The following is a 21,027-nucleotide window of genomic DNA, read 5'->3' as shown; positions in this document are numbered from 1 at the left end:
CATACAGTAACTCATTGGTCTCTGATATTATTTGAAATATGTTGTAAAAATTGGTTGCAATTGGCTAGAAAGTAATAAAAGTAATTACAAAGATGTAGAAGAAGAACTAAAGTGAAACAGAACAGCCTCATAAGTTTCATTTCCTCAGGGAGGACTAGATTAAAGATAAACAGCAGAAGTACTACAAACATAACTGTTATCACCCTCTTTCTATAAAGCACTCCCTCCTTGGAGATCCAGAGACCTGTTTTTATCTGAGACCTGCTTTTATCGGTCCTATTATGATTGTCCCTTAAGCTCAAATCTCCCCAGCCAGCCTTCCAACAGTAAGTGGGATGATTAACCTCAGCCTGCCCAGGCTGATTACCAGTATAGCCCAGCTGATTTTCCTCAATAAAAACAAATAGACATTCAGCAAACAAAGGTAACAGCCACAGAAAGAAACAAAAGCAAAAGCAGTCTTCTGCACTCTGCTCAAACTGCAATTCAGGTAGTGTCTCCATCTACAGACCTAATGTGTTAGAAAGAGGAGGAAAAGTCTCTTTTCTAGACTGTTTATAGCCGTAGGCCCATGTTTGCATCTGAGAACTGATAGAGATTATTCAAGCTTCTCCCATGTTCTAAGATGATAGTTTTAAAAAAAAAGTTATTGTACATCTATGTTTTTATGATAATCCAAGCATAACTGAACACAAACTATAATCAATCTTCAGTGGTTTTCCAAACTACTCAAAACTGAAACTATCAGAGATTACCGGCCACTAAAGCTCCTCAGGCTCCACCAGCAATAAACCCATAGGTATTCTTAGTAACAAACCTAAATGCTATACAGAGTCTGAGATCTTCCTGCTTCTGTAAGCTATAGAATTTAGGCTAGTAAGTAAAATACTTCTTAGAAGGAAGCCAGCACAGTGTACACGATATTTAACACAGAACAGTGATACAATAAAACTAACACGCTGCACTTACTGAAGCTGCATAGCCCTATAGGAAGTTCTGATGTTAAATATTATGGCATAGAGGACTGAAAATGTGCTACGAGATCCTTTCAGAGTCATAGGATAGCTGAGGTTCAAAGGGACCTCTGAGCTCAATTTTGTTTATCAACAATCGTATATACAGGTTTGTATACAAAACTGTAACAAAGCAGTATCTGGATTAGACACAAGTACTACTGAGTAAGTGTCCTATGGAGGGACAGATCGGAAAAGCTTTGTTTGATACAAAAGTTAGTAGTAAGATGCAACTAACTGTGTTTTAAAATGACTAGAATATGCAGGAGCAAAAATCTTTGTAAGATATGCTTGATATAGGTTAGTTTCTATTTGCATTGGTACATGTTCTCTTTTTTATCCGTCATATTATATTGCAGGAAAGTTAAGAGGCATGTCACCAAACAGCAAATGCCAATAACCACTGAACTGCGAGCCTACCGCTGATGCTGACTCCCCTTCCAACCTCAGGCAAGGCATCCTCTCCCCCTCTGGCCAGCTGTAGAACAAAGGTACACCGACTTCCCTTCTCTTTGTATTGCATACAAGGATTCCTAATGCTTCAGTGTATTTTGGTTCTGATCCTAAATTTTACTGTAATAGTCTTCTAAACATCTGAAAAACACCACAATTTTATAATCAACTTAAGCAAGCACTAAAACCAAAAGAGGGTACCACCTGCCTCATGCACTGCCTTCCGCTGAAAGGTACACACTGCAACCAGATCAGGAAAATGGTCCAAGTTAGCTCCAACTTTAAAAACAAACACAGCTCTTGTACACAGGGGAGGAGGCTGGGACAAAAAACAGGTGGGGGTTGTGTGCATCCAAAGCCTTTCACAGGCAATATTAGCTTCCAGGGGCCTGAACTGATTGTGAAGCTGGCTTCAATTGCAGAAATTCATTCAAACTCAATTTATCCATCTTGTTCTTAAGCCACTGTTAATAGTTTGTGATTGATCTAAATAAAAATACAACAGAACATATTTTTGGCATAGAAGTTTGTCTGGACCAAAATTTTATTTAAGCAACAGTGATCCTTCCAAACAAACTCTGATCTTTAAGGAAAGAAAGCTCTTGAAGTACTTCAGACTAGTTGCAAACTAGTTCACAAACTACAATTAAAGCAAAAGAATCCTCTACTAGCACCTTTAAGCCTGTTTTACCAGGGTACAGCACTTTCACTAATAATAAAAAAAAAAAAAAAAAAGAAAGAAAAAGAAAACCACTGCTTCACAAAAGTTGTCAAGAACATGTTCATACAGTTGCTCACAGACTGAGTCACAGCAGTTTGTAAAACAGAACTGATACCAGGCTCCCGAGTCAAGCTTTGCTGTCATCAAAAATTAAATTCCAAAAGTTACCTATTGCTGGCAATATTTATTTTTTTTATACAGCAACAGAAATAAAAATCATCTAACGAAACTTGACAAATTATTTTTCCAAAGATTCGATAAAACATCAGAACCAAAAATTATAACCAGGGTACAGTATGGGTACATGTACTACATATACAGCTACATATGCATATCCAATCAAAAAAAAAAGGGGGGGGGGAGGGAAGATTCATATGCATTGTTACTAAATTTAGGTAGTAAGTTTTTAGTACTTCTAAGTTAAAAGATTTACTGATCTATCACTTATCTACAATTGACTTATAATAATATTGCATATTGTCTGGAAATGTGCCAAAAGCATCAGAAATATTGACTTTGTATGTACAGTTTCCATTCTGCAAGCGAATGCAATAAAACACACCTGCAGGATCTTTCTTCATATGAGATCTCAGTAGAAGTCAGTAGCAATGCTAAATTAATTCTTTTATTATTGTCCCCCTCAACAGAGAGTTAATTTAGCTGATATGCTTTCCAAAATTTCGAAAGCAAGTGTTAAGTCTAGAAAACAGGATATGCTCTCAGCTGGGCAAAGTTTTGCCTGGCCTCACGGTAACTGTAGGAATACCCAATCTAAAACTATTATTCTGACAAGCACATACACAAGAAGTGCAAGAGGAGCTCCCCAGGGATCTTTCCTTCAAGGAGGATGCAGGATGCAGGGAAATCCTGCTCCTCTTTCTTTTTCTGCACAGCAGCGACAGCCTTCAGAGGAAGCACCAGGAGAACGCCTGGGCGCTGTGCAGGTGCCCCTGGCACCCTCTTCATCTGCTAGTTCAGCACAAAAGAAAAGTCCCAGCTGTTTTCTATGCAAGAACAGGAGAGAGAATTTTCTCCGTCCTCTCTGCATATGTTCTGGGAACATACAATACATATGTTTTGGGAAACCATAATTTTGTCCCAAATTATTTTTATGTCCATGTTTTCTCTAAAGTTTGACAGAACAACAGCAACGACCCAGCTCATTGCATAACTGATGTCTGAGAAGCAGATCTCTCACTCCTAATATAGCTGCTTCTGCCAGATACCGTCATTAAGTCATACTTCTGTGGCTGGGTTACTTTTCTTGTGATGGAAATAAATTATGTCACCAATATCTGGGATCAAACTGTCAAAAAGCACCTCCTGAGCCTGGGAGCGCAAGTCAGACAGCATCGGAAACAAACACGTATCCTCCGTGTTCGAGCCAACGCAACGAATCCCGAACCCGGGGCGCAGCGCTGAGGACGCCAAGCGATTTGGAGGCGAAAACAAAAGGAATTATTAGCTCCGTCGTCGCTTAGCCCCCCTCTCCGGCACCCCGTCTGCCAAGCTGCCTCCGCCGCCCGCCCGCTTCCAGCGGGCCCTGCTCCGATTTCCACAAACAGCCCGAAAAGCAACAAGGCCCCGGAGGAGCAACCGGACACATCCAAGCCGGGCGGCAACATCTCCGTGCAGAAGGCACAAAACTCGCCCGGCCGGAGGCTGCATTTGTACACCGGGGGGGGACACAGCCGGGGGCCATTTCGGGAGTGACTCCCGGGAGGGGCAGCCCGGCCGGGGGGCACGGAGGGAAGGAGGGAGGCGGGCGCCCCCCCGGCGCGGCGCGGCGCGGAGCGGGGCCGGGCCGCGGCTCCGCGCTGACCTCGGGGCCGCCCCTGCCCCCGCGGCTGCGGCGCGGCCCTCGCCGCCCCCCGCAGCCGGCTCCCCGCGGCGGCGGCGGGCAGCGCGCCCCTCCTCCTCCTCCTCCTCCTCGTCCTTCGCGGCCGGCCCTCTCCTCCGCGGCCCCCCGGTACCTGGCTGCCGCCCTAGGGGTGCCGGGGCTGCGGCCCCGCCATGCCCGGCTCCGGCTGCTGGAGGCCCCGACGCCAGCGGCTCAGTCCGGCCCGGCCGCCATGTCAGCCGCGCCGCGCGTTGCATTGTGGGGGGGGGGGGGAGCAGAGGGGGGAGGCAGGGGGAGCCCCGCGGGCGGGCCGCGGCGGCGCCGCTACCCCCCCCCCGCCCGCCGCCGCCGCCGCCTCACCCTCCCCGGCCGCCGCCGCCGCCCGGGCCGCTGGCGAGGTGGCGCCTCCCTCCCCTTCCACCCCGCTTCCATTTTGCTTCCCCCCGGTGCCGCTCCGGGGGAGCCGCCGCCGTCGCGGCCATGCGCGCTGCTTGCGGCACCCCCGCGCCCTTCCCGCCCCTCCGACCGCGAGGGCCGCGGCGGGGAGAGCGGTGGCCCGGGCTGAGGAGGCCTCTCCGGGGCGGGGAGGAGAAAAAAGACTTAAAAAAAAATAAATAAATAACGTGGAGCTGCCTAAAGGTTTCAAAGGAAGTTACGGAAAATAACGTGCGGGAAAGGCTACCCGGGGGGCCGGCGTGGGCAAGCGGGAGTCGCCAGATCTTTAATACCGGGGTCCAGAAACGCGGGCGGGACGCGCCGTGGCCGAGGTGGGAGAGACTCGGCGCGACGCCTCGCAGCTCGCCGCTTGCTCGCGGTTCGCTCGGAGTTGGCGCCTCCAGCAGCGGGGACCCGGAGGCCGCGGGGCGCAGCGCGCAGCTGACGGGCCCGGCGCGGCGCTTTCAGCCTCCTCCTCCTCCTCCTCCTCCTCCGCAGGGATTTTTTACGAGGTTTAGCGGGCCGAAGAGTAAGTGGCAAAAGCAGCGAGAATCGTACCCGCTGCTGGACGCAGCCCTGCTAGGTCAACGCGCAGACCTGCTGGCGAGCGAACGGGCCGGTTTGCAATGCTTAACTGGCGTTTTTCCTACACAGGTTTATCAGAATACATCAGATTCTTTCAACAAGTTCCAACAAATTCTTTCCAACGAATAGATGGTCGCGCTGTAACATAAAAGATACTACTGCCGTTTGGCTCCCCAAACTCAAGTCATTATAAAATTAAAGATCTTCGACAGTGTCTCTCTGTCCGTACAATTCTGCCTCCTTTGCTGATGTTAGAGAATGCTTTAATCCAGCGAGCAGTATTGAAACGTGGCTGTAAGAGGGAAAGCTAAATGCTACCACAGGTTGGCCGTTATTTAAAGAATTTCTAATTCACTGTCAGTGATCAAAAACTTTCAGATTCCAAGCTGAGTTTGTAGGAGAAAATGTAATTTTGAAAGCAAGTAAATTTTATCTAGAAATCAGAAACAGTAAACACGGAGATGTAGGAGGCAGGTTTTTAAAGTCACTTTCCAGAGCAAAATCCTGCTTGTCTCCTAGTATAGTTATAATGCCTCACCTGCGGTCTCATACCAAAACTATTATATTATTATGCCTGTAAGATTATAAGACTCTCTATAAGAAAATCAGCAGTGTATTGTATTTTTTTTTAATTTGCTAACCAAATTTTAAAAATATTTGGGTTTATTTTCATCAAGCTAGAATTAAATATTTTTAGGATTCATTCTTTTAAATTTATTTATTAAAATATATATACTATAGTAAAGCCCTTTTCTCCGTGTCCAGCTATGTCTGAAGAGACTCTCTGGAGCTTCTTAAATAATTTATTTATAAAATGGGATTAAAAAAATTATTTATAAAATCATACTTTACTCTCTTCGGTTCTTGGTCAATACTACAGCCTGAAAAGCATACAGAAAGACAATACTTATCTGTGAGGATGATATCAACGCTTCAGATTTTTAGCACAATGTGTCTTCCACACAGATTGCATGGTAGAAGATTTTTCAGCCACATAAAATATTGCATGATTTCTTGATGTTGGATATTTACTCAACCTGAAATACATAAAAACTTGCAAAATCTGTAATGTTTAAAAACTATTATTAAGTCTTTCAACTAATTATTAATGGTTTCTTCACTTATAGTAATGTCACTTATGCTTAAATTACTTCACCAAAGTTAATAAAGACCTGAAAGATCTACCAAAACTTTAGGCAGGAAAAAAAAAAACACACAATGAGATTACAAAATATAATTTCCTATTCAAAAGATATATTTCCAGTATGCTTTGTGTGTGGTACTTCATTATTTTCTGTAAATCATTACCTTTTATTTTTTCTTTACTAGTAAGTCACAGAATCATTGGCACAGAGGGCCAGTTTTTTCAGTCCAAGAAGAAATCAATGACCATCAAACACTTCCTATCATTACTATACATGTACAAATCCTCTTTGTTCCAGCAGGCATAATTTTAAATGGCACAAATGGCTTTTAAAAAAAAAAAAAAAAAAAAAAAAAGGCATCACTACACTGATCCCCAAGCAGCTGCCTGGGCTCTGTATTTCTGCAAATTTTGGTACCAAATTCAGTTCCTAATGATGCTTAATGCATCTTTCTCACTTAGGAACTCTTTGATGACATCTTTTCTCCCGAATTACCCTGTCAAGACCTGTGTGGCCCGGCCAGGCACTGTCTTGAGCCCAGTACTGACATAGGGGACATTCCCAAAGGTCTGATCAAGAGGGCTGTTTCGCGTGATACTGTTTGTAACCCTCAGTTTTTGGTAACTGTGTGTTCTGACTCTTGTGCAGAGCACTTGAATCAGTAACCACTAGCAACCAAGCCACTGGTATCCTTTGACATAACATCATAGTTACTAGAGGCTATAGCTAGTATATTAAAAATACCTACTTGCAAATCTGTCAAAATCACATTAGCTCTATGCCGTATTTTCCTAGGAGATAGTCAAAGCAGCTCCCTAAGTCTGACCAGCATCCCACAAAGACACATACACTACTGCTATTCCTGAGCTGAAAGAACTAGCCCTTCCATTTGTATATTGTGTCCATAAATGGCCTTATCTAGTGCAGCACTGCCACAACAAAATGCTCCACTGGAGAGAGTTTGAATCCTTCATAAACACATCCTCCTGAGGTCTTGCACGAGCACAGATCCTATTAAATCTTCGCAGAAGAGAGACTGTTGCAAAAGGGTCCGTTTGCAGCAGTCCTTTCTTTCCGGCAGCGCTTTACTATTGTGGCAAGTGTCTGTGCAGCCCTGTCTTGCAGCATGCTAGATCCTGAGGGCAGTGTGGAGCACAAGGCTTCCTCTTCCTTCCCCAAAGTTTTCCTCATCCCTCTAGCCATGCTCCTTGCAATAGCAGCGCTCTTGCTCTTAGCCTTTTCCGCTACTCAGCAGAAAGAGACTGATTTTTACACTTTCAAAGTTGTAAACATCAGGGGCAAGCTAGTCTCTCTGGAGAAATACAGGGGCTCGGTAAGTCTGCATGGAGATGGGCAGCTCTCACACTGTCACTAATCAGCCAGTCCTTGCATGTCTGCAAAAAGCAAGTGGGGGTGGAGAGTTTGTACATTAACGTGATGCGTGCATGCAGATAGGTTTGTTTTTATGACTTCTTTAACTAATCTGGAGTGTTGCGTGCATGCTTCCTTTGATACCTTTCCATGGGTCTTTGCACTCCTTAAATAAAACGTTTGCGGTCTAACCTCTCTGTGTGGCAGAGTCTCTTCGTCGTGCGGGCTGCTCCCTGTATACGTGGCAAGCAGCGAACGTGCCTGCCTTCCACTCGGCAGGATGAATCGCGCTTGATTGTGGCTGTTAAACAGGAAGTTTGGACCTTTGTACAAATTTATTTTTGGAATTTATTTCTGCTATTTTACTGCATGACTTTTAGTAAATTCTTTTTACCTAAATCTCATTTCTTTTTGAAGTTCTGTTTTGAAAAAAAATGAGATTTAGCCAGTGATTAACGGAGTTAAGAGTTTTCACTGTAATTAGTAAAAAAGTGAGAGACTTGATAAGTACTCTTTATCAGTGTACAGTGAAATTGTAGAAACACCATGCTATTCCACTTATAGTCAATTTTAGCATGACAAAGGGCAGACAGACGCTGCCTATGCTTTTTTACCTTTTAAATTCTATTTATATATTAAATTAAGGAATTGTAGATGCAACTTTTCTTCCCATTTTGAGAACAATTGTCTTGAATGTAACTTGACTTTTTTTATTGATTTGACCATCTGAAAAAAGATTGTTAGTGCCTGCGGAAGAACAAAGAGAAGTTAGCACAAGGAAGGGGGCATAGTATCTGTAGCTCTTGTAGCCAGATTCACAAATTACAGAAGCTAAAATCAAAGCATAAATGTCAACACCTGCATCCTTAATGCTCAAGTGACACATCTTATGTGATACAGCCAGGCCAATCCAATAGCTTCCCAGAAAGGAAGGCTCCACTCCTCACTTTCACCCTTAGTCTCAGCTCCGTGTTTCCACTTTCCTTTTCAAGCCCCTTGGGTACTTTGCCGAGGTGATGGTACTCCTTAATCCAAAGTGGTGGGTGACTAAAACAGTTGTAAGAAGAAACAGAAGGCCCACAGGAGGAAACATAAATTTTTCAGAGCTCAAGAGAGAGGGATCTTGGTGGATTTGGACCAAATGAGAGGCTTAGATCTTACCTGGTCAAAGTCCTCCTCTGCCTTCATTCACAATGTAGTCAGACAACAGAGCAGAGGGGAACTGATCCAATGCACACTCAGATAACTATTTTTGAGAAACTATGTAACCTATTTAATATTAAACATTATTTGCTCTTTTCAGGGGTTCTTTCCAAAGGCTCTGTCAATAAATCCTGTTGCTGAGGCATGTTTTGTCTGCAGGTCATTTTCAAATCTTTCTAAATAAGCAAATACCACCTGTAGCTTCCCTAGCTCAGGGCCAGAATTGACATGGCAAGGACTAAAGGGGGAACTGCAAGGTTTCCTGTGTGGAATTCCTTCCACTCATCCTGGCAGAGACGGGGTGCTTGTCCCCTCCGGAAGGAGCCGCAGGGCCACCCCAGTATCTCCTAAGTCCTCCAGATCAGAGGTGCATGTGTGAATCTCCTCTGATGCTACAATACCAAGCCGTTCTCCAGTGGTGACTGGTTTCTGGCACTACAGGAAAAGGTAATGCTGTTGGTGAATATTACTCCTTGATCTCTACTAGGCCATAAGCTGAAGATAAACATCTATTTTTTTTCTGCATTTGCCTATCCCACTGCAAGAGCATTCATTCCGCATCTTTTTTTTTGCTTTTCCGAGACACAGGTACTTTGTGGGAAGTGTGTGAATTGTTTATTCCAAAAAGTGATGACCATCATCTGTCCAAGCTGTCCAACCAAAAGATGTGCATTCAGAGAGCCTATCCCTGCTCAGTTCAACTGCTCTTTGAGACTACATACGGACAATTTAAAACTAGATCATACCAAAAAAATAACCCTTTTACGTCATTATGTTGATAGAGCTCATTATTAAGATAGACATAGATCAATTAAAATACCTATTTATTTCTTAAAATAAACCCACTTATATCTGAAGTTAGATAACCAACCTAAAGGTGTAAGGTTACCATAATATTTTAAAGTAATTAAAACAAAGCAAATAGCAGTAAGTCAGTCCTGCTGATGTTTTTAAAAAGTGAGTCACTAGTCAACACCTGGAACAATGGTCTGCTAATTGCTAAACCATCTTTAACAGCCTTAAGCATTCTGGCAGATGTAGAAAAAACATTTTCTTCAACTCAGTCACTTAACTAATTTAGTTAATGTAATCTGTAGTCAAGAAACTACCTGGGAAATAAAAAAGTCAGAAAGTTTTCAAAAAACAGAATAAAGCCTGCTAATTTGAAAAACACAAGAGCCATGATGAGCAGAATCAGTGCAATTCATTACTTGCAGAATTCTTCTTCAATAACTCATTATTAGATAAAATGTTCATATTCAGATCACTGAGATAATTTTAGTAAAAAATGAGACCAATTAATTCAATTTCCATTCAAGTGCAACTTGATGCAAACCACAAGTACGTAGGTAGGTAGTAAATAAGAAATCTTCCCATGTGAAGACCGCCCTCCTGTGATATATCTAGGCTACCACACTGATGTTGCTGATCCATACACATTAAATATAAGGAGCGGTAATGCATGGTTGGAGAAGCATCATCAGGATGCAATTAAGATGAGGTTTATCAAAACAGCTATCTATATCAAGAAAGTTTGTATTTCATTTTATGGTCAGATGTGCTCTAAGTAAGAGGCAGTTTTCCTACCTGAAATACTATCTATTTAGAAGTCAGTACTCCCAAGCTTCAGCTCTTCCCTGCTGTGTTTATACCTATCTAGATATAATAGTACCTACTTACCTACCTATCGACCACAGAGCTAAGTACGGTGGGCTGAAGCTTAATGAAGCAGCACTGGTGCAGTGCTTTGGCAACCTTATACCAAAGGTACTATAATAATGTTAAGTCTTATTTTATTGCTGGAAGTAATGCTAGGCACTTTGTATCATGGCTCTCTACAATTCAAGAACGTAGTATTACTGAATGTGTATAAATACAGAGTACTTCATTACTGTACTATTGCTATTTTTTCCAAGAAGGCAATAGATCTGTCAGTTGGTGTAGCCTGATCCTCTAGATGGTCCTCTCATCAGTTCGATGGAGCCATTTAAAATCTCCAGGTCTAAAAATATAAGTATCTACTGTCTGTGCTAAAAGGTCCATAAAGCATTACTCGAGGCTGATAGATTCATAAATCTCTCTAAGGATCTCTTCCTCAAGGAGGTGCCCTTATGTAAATATGAAGTTAACCAACAATCATTTTTGCAATGTAAAAATGACTTCCCTATTAGAATGCATGTGTTGACCAAGAAAGGTCAAACAATGGCTAAAACAATTCAGCTTTAATTAAACCACTTTTGGAATGATCCAGGATGAACTGTTTGCACTGCACACTAGGTGGTGTACTTGACTTGTACTTTCAGAGCATAAGGCCAGAGAAGTAAGTCAAGTAGAGTACTCACTTTAACTTAAACCATTAATGTTTTTAAAAATTCAAAGTACGGCCTCTTTATGAGAATAAAAAGAATGACTGTTGATTATAAAAGATAGAAAACAAACAACAAAAATATAAATCACCTCATCTGTGATACCTGTGATACTCAACAGAAACACTTAAAAGATGACTAAAAGATTTTTAAACATTCATTTTAAACATTCCTTATGAAATACTAATAAATCTTGAAAAATCTTTATGATACATTCTTTATATTTTTAGGTTGTTCACAATATCAAATTATGGAATTCAGTAACAGAATGCATTTTTCTACAGAAAAAAAGAAAAAAAAAGAACAGAAGCATCAGGCATCTACCTTTCAAAAAGAAAGTCTGCGTAGCTTCCTTTAGGAGAATGTTTGGAAGTTTGCACCACTTGCATTGTGAGCTCTCATACCTTTCATCACCATGCTGAGTAATCACTGGTGTTAAACAGAATAGAATTCTTGCAAGCCCTGCTCAATTAAAAATCAAATAAAATTTATAAAAGCTTGACTAATTTCATTTGCAGCTCATCTTTTGTATATGTTATAATATGAATATAATTCCTCTACAAGTTTATTTCCCACAAGCCTCCAAGGATAATTTCTTATATTACAGACTGTGTTTGGGATAAAGTACCAATAGTTGTAAATACACTAATGTATATGAATACTTCAGCATCATGAGAATGTTGAACCTTAAACTATATTTAAAAAACACTCTAGACTACATGTGACTTGTACTCTCAGTATTACATTTATCTTTAACCATTCTCTACTACAATTGTCACTAAAATTTGGAAAATACAGATTATCTGAAGAGAAAAAAACTGCCAATGGTTATTCTTGTGTCTGGTATGTAAGTTTTATTTGAAATGATGACAGTCTGAAACAGGAATGCAACATAAAATTACTACCTCTTCTCTGAAAAAAAATTCTAATTATAAGGTAAATCTTTGTATGTTTTAGGAGACTGGTTTAAAATTTCACATAGAGCTTGTAAATATAGTCTGAATAAATGTGATGCTTTGGAAGTTAGCTAGATGGCTCCAGATCATATTTCATGTGCAAGTGTACAGGGATTCCTTAGATTATATTCTGTTGACACAATATACCACATAGAAGATTACATCAACTTCTGCCTTATAAAATTACCCGTCCTCTAGAGAAAACAAACAGTGCTACTCAGAAACCACTTTAAATATAGCTGCATACCCATACAATATACAGAATATACAAAGCAAGCGTTAATGTTTAACATAGGAAATGATAAACATTAGCATCCCCTTAGCTTTCTCATTACTCCTTCCTACCCTTCTAGAGAGTTCATCCTGTTGTCCCATACCTTACCCAGATTATGAACTTTTATATGCCAATAAATTAATGTTCTCTTGCCTTAAAAGTACTATACACAGTCACTTATTTTGTGATATGTCATCATTTATTTGTACGTACTCTATTCATGTTTCCTATATGTCTTTAGATTTTGTATTTAAAAAAAACCCATAGAAATATAGAACAACAGTAACATTAGAATCCAAAGTGCAGATTGAGTAAGGCCAGTGGCCACAAACACAAGAGTACAAGATCTAGAGTCAGGATTATTTGCTTCCTTTTCTTGCCATGCAGCTTCTTGCTGTTTAACTTTGATCAGGTCAATTAACGTGCCCAAGCTGCAGGCTTTCCTCTTGTTGCACTGGGACCTATAATGCTGCTCTGTCTCACAATAACGATAATGAAGCCAACATGCCAGCTGGTATGAAACTTGCAGACTTTTTTGTAGATAGGTTCAATGCGAACAGCTATTGTTACTGTACTAGCACTGGGGAATGCGTTGGCTACTTCAATTATATTCAATCTCTTTTTGCAATATGAGATTGAAGGGACAACTTCTGTGATGATTTATAATCTATAGAAACCCTGTGCTTTATAATTCTTACAGATTGACTCAAAACAAGTAATAGAATATAGTTTTATGTAAAAGAACTTATCACTATAAAGGGCATAATGCTATTATGATAGAGATCTATAATACTTGGCTTTAATCCACTCCCATGAAAACATTAGAAAAGGCTCAATTTCTGTAGAATGAGTTATAAATAACTCTTACAAAAATCATAACAATGATAAAAAGTAGAAATCTAAAAACAAACTTAAAAGTTATTTAAGGATAAAACATTTCCAAAGCCTATGGAAAACTCTTTGTGGTCTTAAGAAACTGTATCACATCAGGATTCGGTCACTTTATTTCCCCCCAAAATTCTTGGCAGAGTCTGTTTCACCATGCATTCTCCTCATGCATGCCTTAATTTTCAAGCAGTGTTCATCTATGTTTGTCATCTTTCTTTCTGCTGGATCTGCACAGGCAGATTGCCTGTTCAGTGGTAGCGTTTGACTGACACACACACGGCACACAACATCAAAGATGACCAGCTATAGGAGTCACTTTTTAAAGGACAGTGTACACATTCTTCACTACTCGAAATCTTTAATTGAGGTAGTAAACTTTTCTGCAAAATATGTTTCTGTTTTGTCACAACTTAATGAACTTACTCTAGAAATGCGGGGAAATTTTGCAGTCTGTACTGTATAGACTCACCTAAAATCCTGTAATTGCTTCTGTCAGCTTTCTGATCTAGGTTTCAGACAATTCAGACAATAATAAATGCATCAGTCAGTTCTGCATCAATACTAAATTTTGTAAGAAAGAACAAGCTGTACAACAGATAACAACCAAAAATACATTAGTTTGCAAATCTCTGATAAATGATTCCATATACCTCAACTGGTCATTTCTTAAATATCCTTAGATATTTATCTGTTTTATATATCTCCTTAAATATCCTATCTAAAAGGCAGAACAGAAGAAATTCTGTTTTTCCTGTAAACTGAGAATTAAGATTGCTAAGGAGTTTAGTGACTATTACAGTCATGGTTGCCAAATGGGAATACATACAAAATATATATTTTTTTTTAATTTACCTATAGCATACAGAACTCTGTACAGTTTCAAACATGAGTGTTCAGTAACAGTTCTTTAGATATTCCCATTTTTTTGAGAATAATTAATACCCAAGCTTACCTGTTGGAAAGGATATATTTTAATCTCTCTTGTTCTTTAGGCATCTCTAGTTGTCAACGTTGCAAGTGAGTGTGGATATACAGATAGTCACTACAAGGCCTTACAACAGCTACAGAGAGACCTTGGCCCATACCATTTCAATGTGCTGGCATTCCCATGCAATCAGTTTGGGCAGCAAGAACCAGACAGTAACAAAGAAATTGAGAGTTTTGCACGGAAGACTTATGGTGTCTCCTTTCCTATGTTCAGCAAAACTACTGTCAGTGGTGTCGGTGCAATTCCTGCCTTCAAGTACTTAATTGGTGAGTAATCTGGAATATTGGAAGGTTGCTTCTTCAACACAGAATTCTTCTGACACAAGATACCATGCAACTGAAAAAGGTTATTTATGTCTGTGCTCACAGAATCATAGCACAGAATTGTCAGGGTCAAAGAAGTCAGAAGTTATCCAGTCTGTCTCTCTGCATAAGGCAGGATTTCTGTCTCTCTTGACATGTTTGTCTAAACTTCTAAAAAGATCATCAGTGATGAAGACCCCACAATAAATTCTAAGAACTGTTCTAATAAACTCCTACGTGGAATATAGTTCTAGAAATATTCTCTTGTTCGCATATAACACCTATTCTTTATTTTTCCACTTTGCAATCTTTTCTCCTAAGTGTTCCTCCTGTGACACAACTGCTGTAGGCTGGATTTGTAAAATTCATCTTAAGAGCTATAGGATAAGTGGAAACAAAATGCCTACATAACTTACTTGAACAACAGAAAAGTGAAAGCAGACAGAAAGAGATAACCTTGCGCCCTCCCTCCCTCATTCCTTGCCAGGCATTGGAACGGCCATACTGTACAGTTCATCCAGCTCTACATTAGGGCTAGCACTGAGACCTGCAGTGGTTTTGCTCATTCTTGGCAGACAACTAACAAAATATACTATAAATCAGAATATTGTCTATCAAGACACTACTTTTCATGAAATGACTGAATCTTCTAAATTGCATTTAAATGTGAAACTAATATGATAGCTTTTATCCACTGTGAAGGAAATGACTACTGAAAACGATCTGTCATAAACCCCAGCCTGACATGATGCCATCTAAGCTGTATTCTGGAAGGACCACATCGCATCCTCTTCTCCCCAGCACCACTGTGTTCTCCCACATTCCACTGACTTTACACCGAGTGGCTACCCCAAACACTCCTCTCGGTATCTATAGTGAGTCTTTCTGCTAGCCAAACTTCCCATTAGTCCTCTTCACATGCTTCCGCGTCTGTTTTGCCCAATGAGCTTGTTATGGTTGGCATGTCACAGGAAAATTGCAAACCTTGTATTTCCCTCTTGGTCCACATGCAAAGTGGGGCTGCCAGAGGCAGTACACTTACTGCAGCACATTGACAAGGCAGTCGACAGTGAAGGTCTAGCTGTGTCTTGATAATACTTTGGAAATATTTCTGATTCTATGTGAAATTTTGCCCAATGTATGTATGAGCAATGGAAAAAGATGCTACTTTGGAGGGTCAGTCCTACCGTCATTAGCAGGATGAAACTCTTGGTCAGACTGAAAATGTTTCCTGAAAATTTTGCTAATAACGTAATAGAATGGTAAAGGATAAGAGTACGACAAGGGTGAAATGAATATGCAGTCATGCAGAGTAAAAACACTAGTGGATAAGGATTAGGAGGAAAATTCCTCCTAGGGCAATTTATTTTGCTATTTCTTTATGTAGCTTTTCTTGAATATTACTCTGAAGCATGAGACACTGGGTACTTCTAGAGAGAAAATCCTGGCTAAGCAAACTACTAAGCAGTTCTGGTACAGCTATTCTTTTACCCCAAATATCACTTCTCTGTCAATGTACAACTATTTCCATAGATGCGTACACAGACACAAGAGTACAGTACTTCAACCTGTCTGCTTGTGACAAGTTAGACTGTGTTTCACTAGTCTCCAGGGGACTGCTGTCTAGCTAAATCTCCCTCTGTTAGAAAATACATCTTAATAGTCATTCTGAGCTCTCTCTTCATTTTATATTCCTTCTTCTTCTGAGATAGTAATAATCAAATTGCATGAACAAATGTCAGGAATTGGCAAATGTGGTTTTCTTTTCTAAGGTTTCTTTCTTTCCGTCTCCATAGATTCCACAGGAGAAGAACCAACTTGGAACTTCTGGAAATACCTGGTGGACCCTAATGGGAAAGTAATAAAGGCCTGGGACTCTACTGTCTCTATTGAAGAAATAAGACCTTATGTTACAGAACTTGTGAGGAAAATCATCCTGAAGAAGAAAGATGAATTGTGACTTTCAAAAGTTCCAGCATGGCAGTTACATCGTTATTGAGAATCAGGACTGGAATTTGTCTTTTCACATTCCAGAAGAGGGAATATGGAGAAAGAAAATCATGACTAAGGGAATCTATATTCACCATCTTAAGAATACAAGATAGTAAGTTCAAATGGTCAAAGCAATTTTAGTCTCCAACTGAACTCATTTTGACCTTTCTGGGAAAGAAGACTCATGGGCAATTGTTTCTTTTCTAGTTCAAATTATTGATTGTTGATAAGACAGTTAGCATATCTCTAGGATGAAGGCTGAGAATAATTATAAATTCCTTAAAGAGATCTCACTGTCACCTACAATTCTCTTCTCACATTTTGATCATGAACTGAATTAAAAAAGAGTAAAGAACATGATTGATTTAGTGTATACCCTAGGGCAAAAGCCAAAATAGATACTTTTAGATCAGACAGACCTAACAGATTTTTGTCTTTCCAGTTACCGAGGCCAAACACAATTCATTTCATCTGCCCGGGTAGTTAATTAGGAAGAGCACAAGGAAAACTTCTTTATAAAACTGAAATGAAAGAAATATGAAGTCTCTTCAAAAATTCTCCAAAAACTATGAGAAGAATCTCTACATTCTTTCACTCAGTAAAGATTATCAGATGATATTTAAATAGCCCTTTGAACATCTATAGGATCAGAGCCTAGAGAAAATGAACATTTCTTTCTGATATAATCATTTTGCCTTAGAAAAATTATTCTCACATCATACAGTCTGGTTAAGTTTATGTTTTCTATTCATAACATCATCTGAATTTGCTGCATGTGGAGACAAACATTAGAGAATTGATATTTCAACAAGGAAATCATTTTTTTCAAATATTTAATGTTACGTTGTTATATAATAGACCATTGTTTAATGTTACACTGATGGTATAACGTTTAATGTTACATTTTTCAAATGTTTTCAAGTGCTAAATTTTTCAAATGCAACACTCCAGCATCTGCTCAGACTTCAGACTCCAGGTCCTCTTAGCTCATACTGAAATAATAGCACAAACAAATACAGCCTCACTGTTATTTTGACAGAAACCCTTTGAAAATCACATCAGCAAGAACTCTTTTCATCTCAACAAGAACACAATGTACAGGGCCCCAGCTCTTAACCCCAGGATGCTTTAAGAAGGCTCTAGTCTTGTCCAATTGCAGTGTTATTGACAAGTGAAAGCTTTTTTTTTGTGCTTTGTAATGCTTTTTAGAGTAGCACAAACAATATTTCTCCATATAGTTGTCATGGCCCAAGCGCACCAATAAGCCTTAATTGCCCTGACCACAGCATGAACTTTTTCCAACTGATCATTGCCATTATAGCTTGTCAGTATCCAAAAATGCTCCAGTTGAAACCAAAGGCAAATGTTATGGCATGCACTAGCTTGCAGAAAAAAAAGAGGAAGAAGAGTACTGAGAACTACTGGAAACACAAGTGTTGATTCTAGAGCAATTGACAGCTCCCACGCTTTGAGAAATGCTGTCTCCTGTGGTCACTGTTAGACCCTGTTCTGTGAAGCAGTCTAAGGAAGTAGGAGCTGGAGCTACTTTAGGCCCGAAAGAAAGACTGTACTGCACAGAACAAGCTGAATTTGCCTGAATAAAGCTGAGAGCAAGGGGGGGGGTTATTCTTCACAAAAAAGAAAAAGGTGAGGGAGGGAAATAAAAGGAAGAAGTAACAGAAATACAAAAGCAAAGAGACAAGTAAGAAGGGAGAAATGAGAAGGAAATGGATGGGCAGACTGCAGCCCAAGACAGGAGAATCTTTGAGACAAAACGGTGATGGAAATGTTCAGGTTATGTTAATACTAACGAGTATGTTCCATGTTACATCAGTTAGTTCTCCCCTGGAGTGTAACTTAACAGCACAGGAAATTGCTGCTAGTGGCAGTGAATACATTTATATTTTCCTCTTCTGATGGAGAGGAGGAAAGTGTATCCTACAGTCCACTCAGCTGCTTAATCTATTCTTGTATGAATCACTGCATCTAAGACTTCAGTTACACAGGAACGTCACAAAGCAAGCAGGATCGGGGCCAGCTGTTCTGTACTGGGCCAGAGAGCATAGCTACTAGGAAAGGAGATCATTTATGAGCTTATAGATTGTTTATCTTTTCCTCTGTGCACTGATATTAACTCAGTGCCCCAGCATGCTGTTAGCTGATGCTGCAGGACTGCAAATAATCTCCTTAGAAAGTATTTTTTCATTTTTATAACTGAGGCCCTGATGAGCCCAGACCATACTTTGCAAGACACTTTAGGCTCTCTTTGTTTCAGTTTAGGGTGTATCCCTTCAAACAGAATTTTGGATTTACATACTTCTGATCTTGCATTCTTTGTAAGACAAATCCTAGAAATCTGAAGAGCTATAATGGCAATGATCAGTTGGAAGGAATTCATACTATATTGACAGACATTGTGTGTTCTACTCTAAAAAGCATTATGAAGCACAAAAAAAGCTTTTGCTTGTCAATAATGTTGCACATTGGATAAGACTAGATTCTTCTTAAAGCATCCTGGGGTTAAGAGCTGGGGACCAGTACCATGTGTTTTTGTTGAGATAAAAAGAATTCTTTCTAATAAGATTTTCAAAAGTTTTTTTTTTTTGTAAAAGAACAATAAGACTGTAATTGTTAGTATTATTATTTTAGTATGGGATAAAAAGATCTTTAGTCTGAAGTCTCAGCAGATGTCCGAGTGCTATGAATAACTTAATTTTAATGCTGATTGCTATGAGTTATGTTGTTGTTATTATTATGGCAGCTTAAAAGGAACTAAGATAATTATTACATAAGTAAGCCTCGATACAGCAATGAATTTGAATAGAGCATATCATTTTAAGCACATGGATACTCTATCAGAACTTAATAGAAACATTTCCATGGTTAAATTATGCTCGTGACTTATTTTCAATCCTTTGATGCATTGGAATCATCATTTGTAGAACAAATGTTTTGGGTTTTTTTAAACAGAGTTACAGAGTAAATGTAGCCATTTTTAGTTATAGATTAATTCATATCTAGTCATGTGATAAATTCTTCATGAATACGTGCTCATAAAAATTGCAATCAGATTGCATTGGATGGTATTTGTCTGCCAAACTACAACACGGGCATGCAGAGATCAGAAATGACTTTTCAGGTTCATGAGTTCTGACACTCTTTGCATCTGATAGAAATCTTCCCTAGGGAAAATCCTGGCAGCTGTAAAACAGCACTAAACATTTAGTATGAGACTATCTGCTTTGCAGCTTGTGTGATTTACAGAGAAAATAGTACTGCAAGTTAACAGATGCGCACTTTTATGTATTGAGAGTCATCATCTAAGACTTGATTTCTTACATTTGCAAATTTGAAGGTGTAATCTCTTGGCATGTTGATTTAAAGACTAGAGATGAGACACATGACACATGATTATATGCAGTCATATGTCCCCTATGGCACACTAGAGGGAAAAGAAATGACCTAAAAGCCTGACTGCACAGTTTAAAATCAGACAAGATACTTCAAGACTCCCAGAACTTTTTCTTGTAAAGAGAATGAAATCAGATCTACATATATCCAAAGCTCTACTCTGAAGTGGAATATGTTATACTGAAATAGTAACAACCAGTAGAGAGGGGGTTTAAAAAATGTTTTTATTTTGGCGTTGTAAAGAGAATGAAACCAAATAGCCTAGTTGTCCTTACAATCACCCTGGTAATGTAGTTGTATCCTAGGGACATTTCACTCCACTTTCCATTGAGATTCTGGCATGAAACCTCGGTGGAAAACAGTTTCTCTCTCCTGAGTGGTACCCAGTGTTCCATTTCAAACACGTCAGCACCTTCAGGTGATGATATTCAATAAGAGCTGACCACAATCATTACTTTACAAGGACTGGACATCCACTTGATTAAGAAAACAAATTTTATGATACCTTCAACTATTGGACCAACCAAATATATCGAATACCATGAAGTTATATTGCAATTACTTGTAAAACCAAGATAAAAAAAATTTAACAAGCTTATCTCTGGCTCATTTAAAGAAAGAGTCAAGCAGTTCATATACTCTTTGATGGATGAAATAGCCAAAGCACAAAGCTATTTGGGAACTCGTTCTGAACCGTATTAAAGCTCTATGGCAGAAGCTGACATACAGCAGAGAAAATACCTGAATGTTCACCGTACAGTAGGAGTGATGCTGTGATTTAATACCACATAGCCAGCCCATCAACAAAATAATGCCTACCACACAGGATCAGAAAGAACAAAACTCAGCTCTGCTGCATCTTTTACGCCAATGTTGCAGTGGTTAGGCATAGGCAAAAGTGGGGGCCTGTCTACTGATAACAGCTGACCTTTTTCAGCTGCCTCTACACTGCTCAGAGCAGCTCTCCTTTCCTAGACTAGAAAACTTGATCCAAGTTTTCTTGGATCTGTCAGTCTACAGATCTAAGAGACAAAGCATACTCTTTTATCTCAGAGCACCGCAAGACACCTCTTCAACAATAAGA

General features: G+C 39.8%; 2 protein-coding genes across 8 annotated transcripts in view; one reads left to right on the top strand and one right to left on the bottom strand.

Moving 5' to 3' along the window:
• Positions 1-4,264, bottom strand: part of TUT4 (terminal uridylyl transferase 4) — a 49,921-nt gene extending 45,657 nt beyond the window's left edge. For all 7 annotated transcript variants that reach the window (XM_062581052.1, XM_062581051.1, XM_062581057.1 and 4 more), the window contains exon 1: positions 4,161-4,264. The gene's annotated coding sequence lies outside the window, so the exon portion shown is untranslated. The remainder of the gene's footprint in view (positions 1-4,160) is intronic.
• A 3,054-nt stretch (positions 4,265-7,318) lies between these two features.
• GPX7 (glutathione peroxidase 7) lies at positions 7,319-17,380 on the top strand. The gene is made up of 3 exons (XM_062581365.1): positions 7,319-7,525; positions 14,243-14,504; positions 16,337-17,380. Exons 1-3 carry the CDS (start codon positions 7,319-7,321, stop codon positions 16,498-16,500), a joined length of 633 nt encoding a protein of 210 aa, XP_062437349.1. The 3' UTR covers positions 16,501-17,380.
• The last annotated feature ends 3,647 nt before the right edge of the window (positions 17,381-21,027 follow it).

The sequence above is a fragment of the Rhea pennata genome, chromosome 8 (assembly GCF_028389875.1).
Source record: "Rhea pennata isolate bPtePen1 chromosome 8, bPtePen1.pri, whole genome shotgun sequence".
Taxonomy (NCBI): Eukaryota; Metazoa; Chordata; class Aves; order Rheiformes; family Rheidae; genus Rhea; species Rhea pennata.
This window is presented reverse-complemented; position numbering and strand designations above follow the sequence as displayed.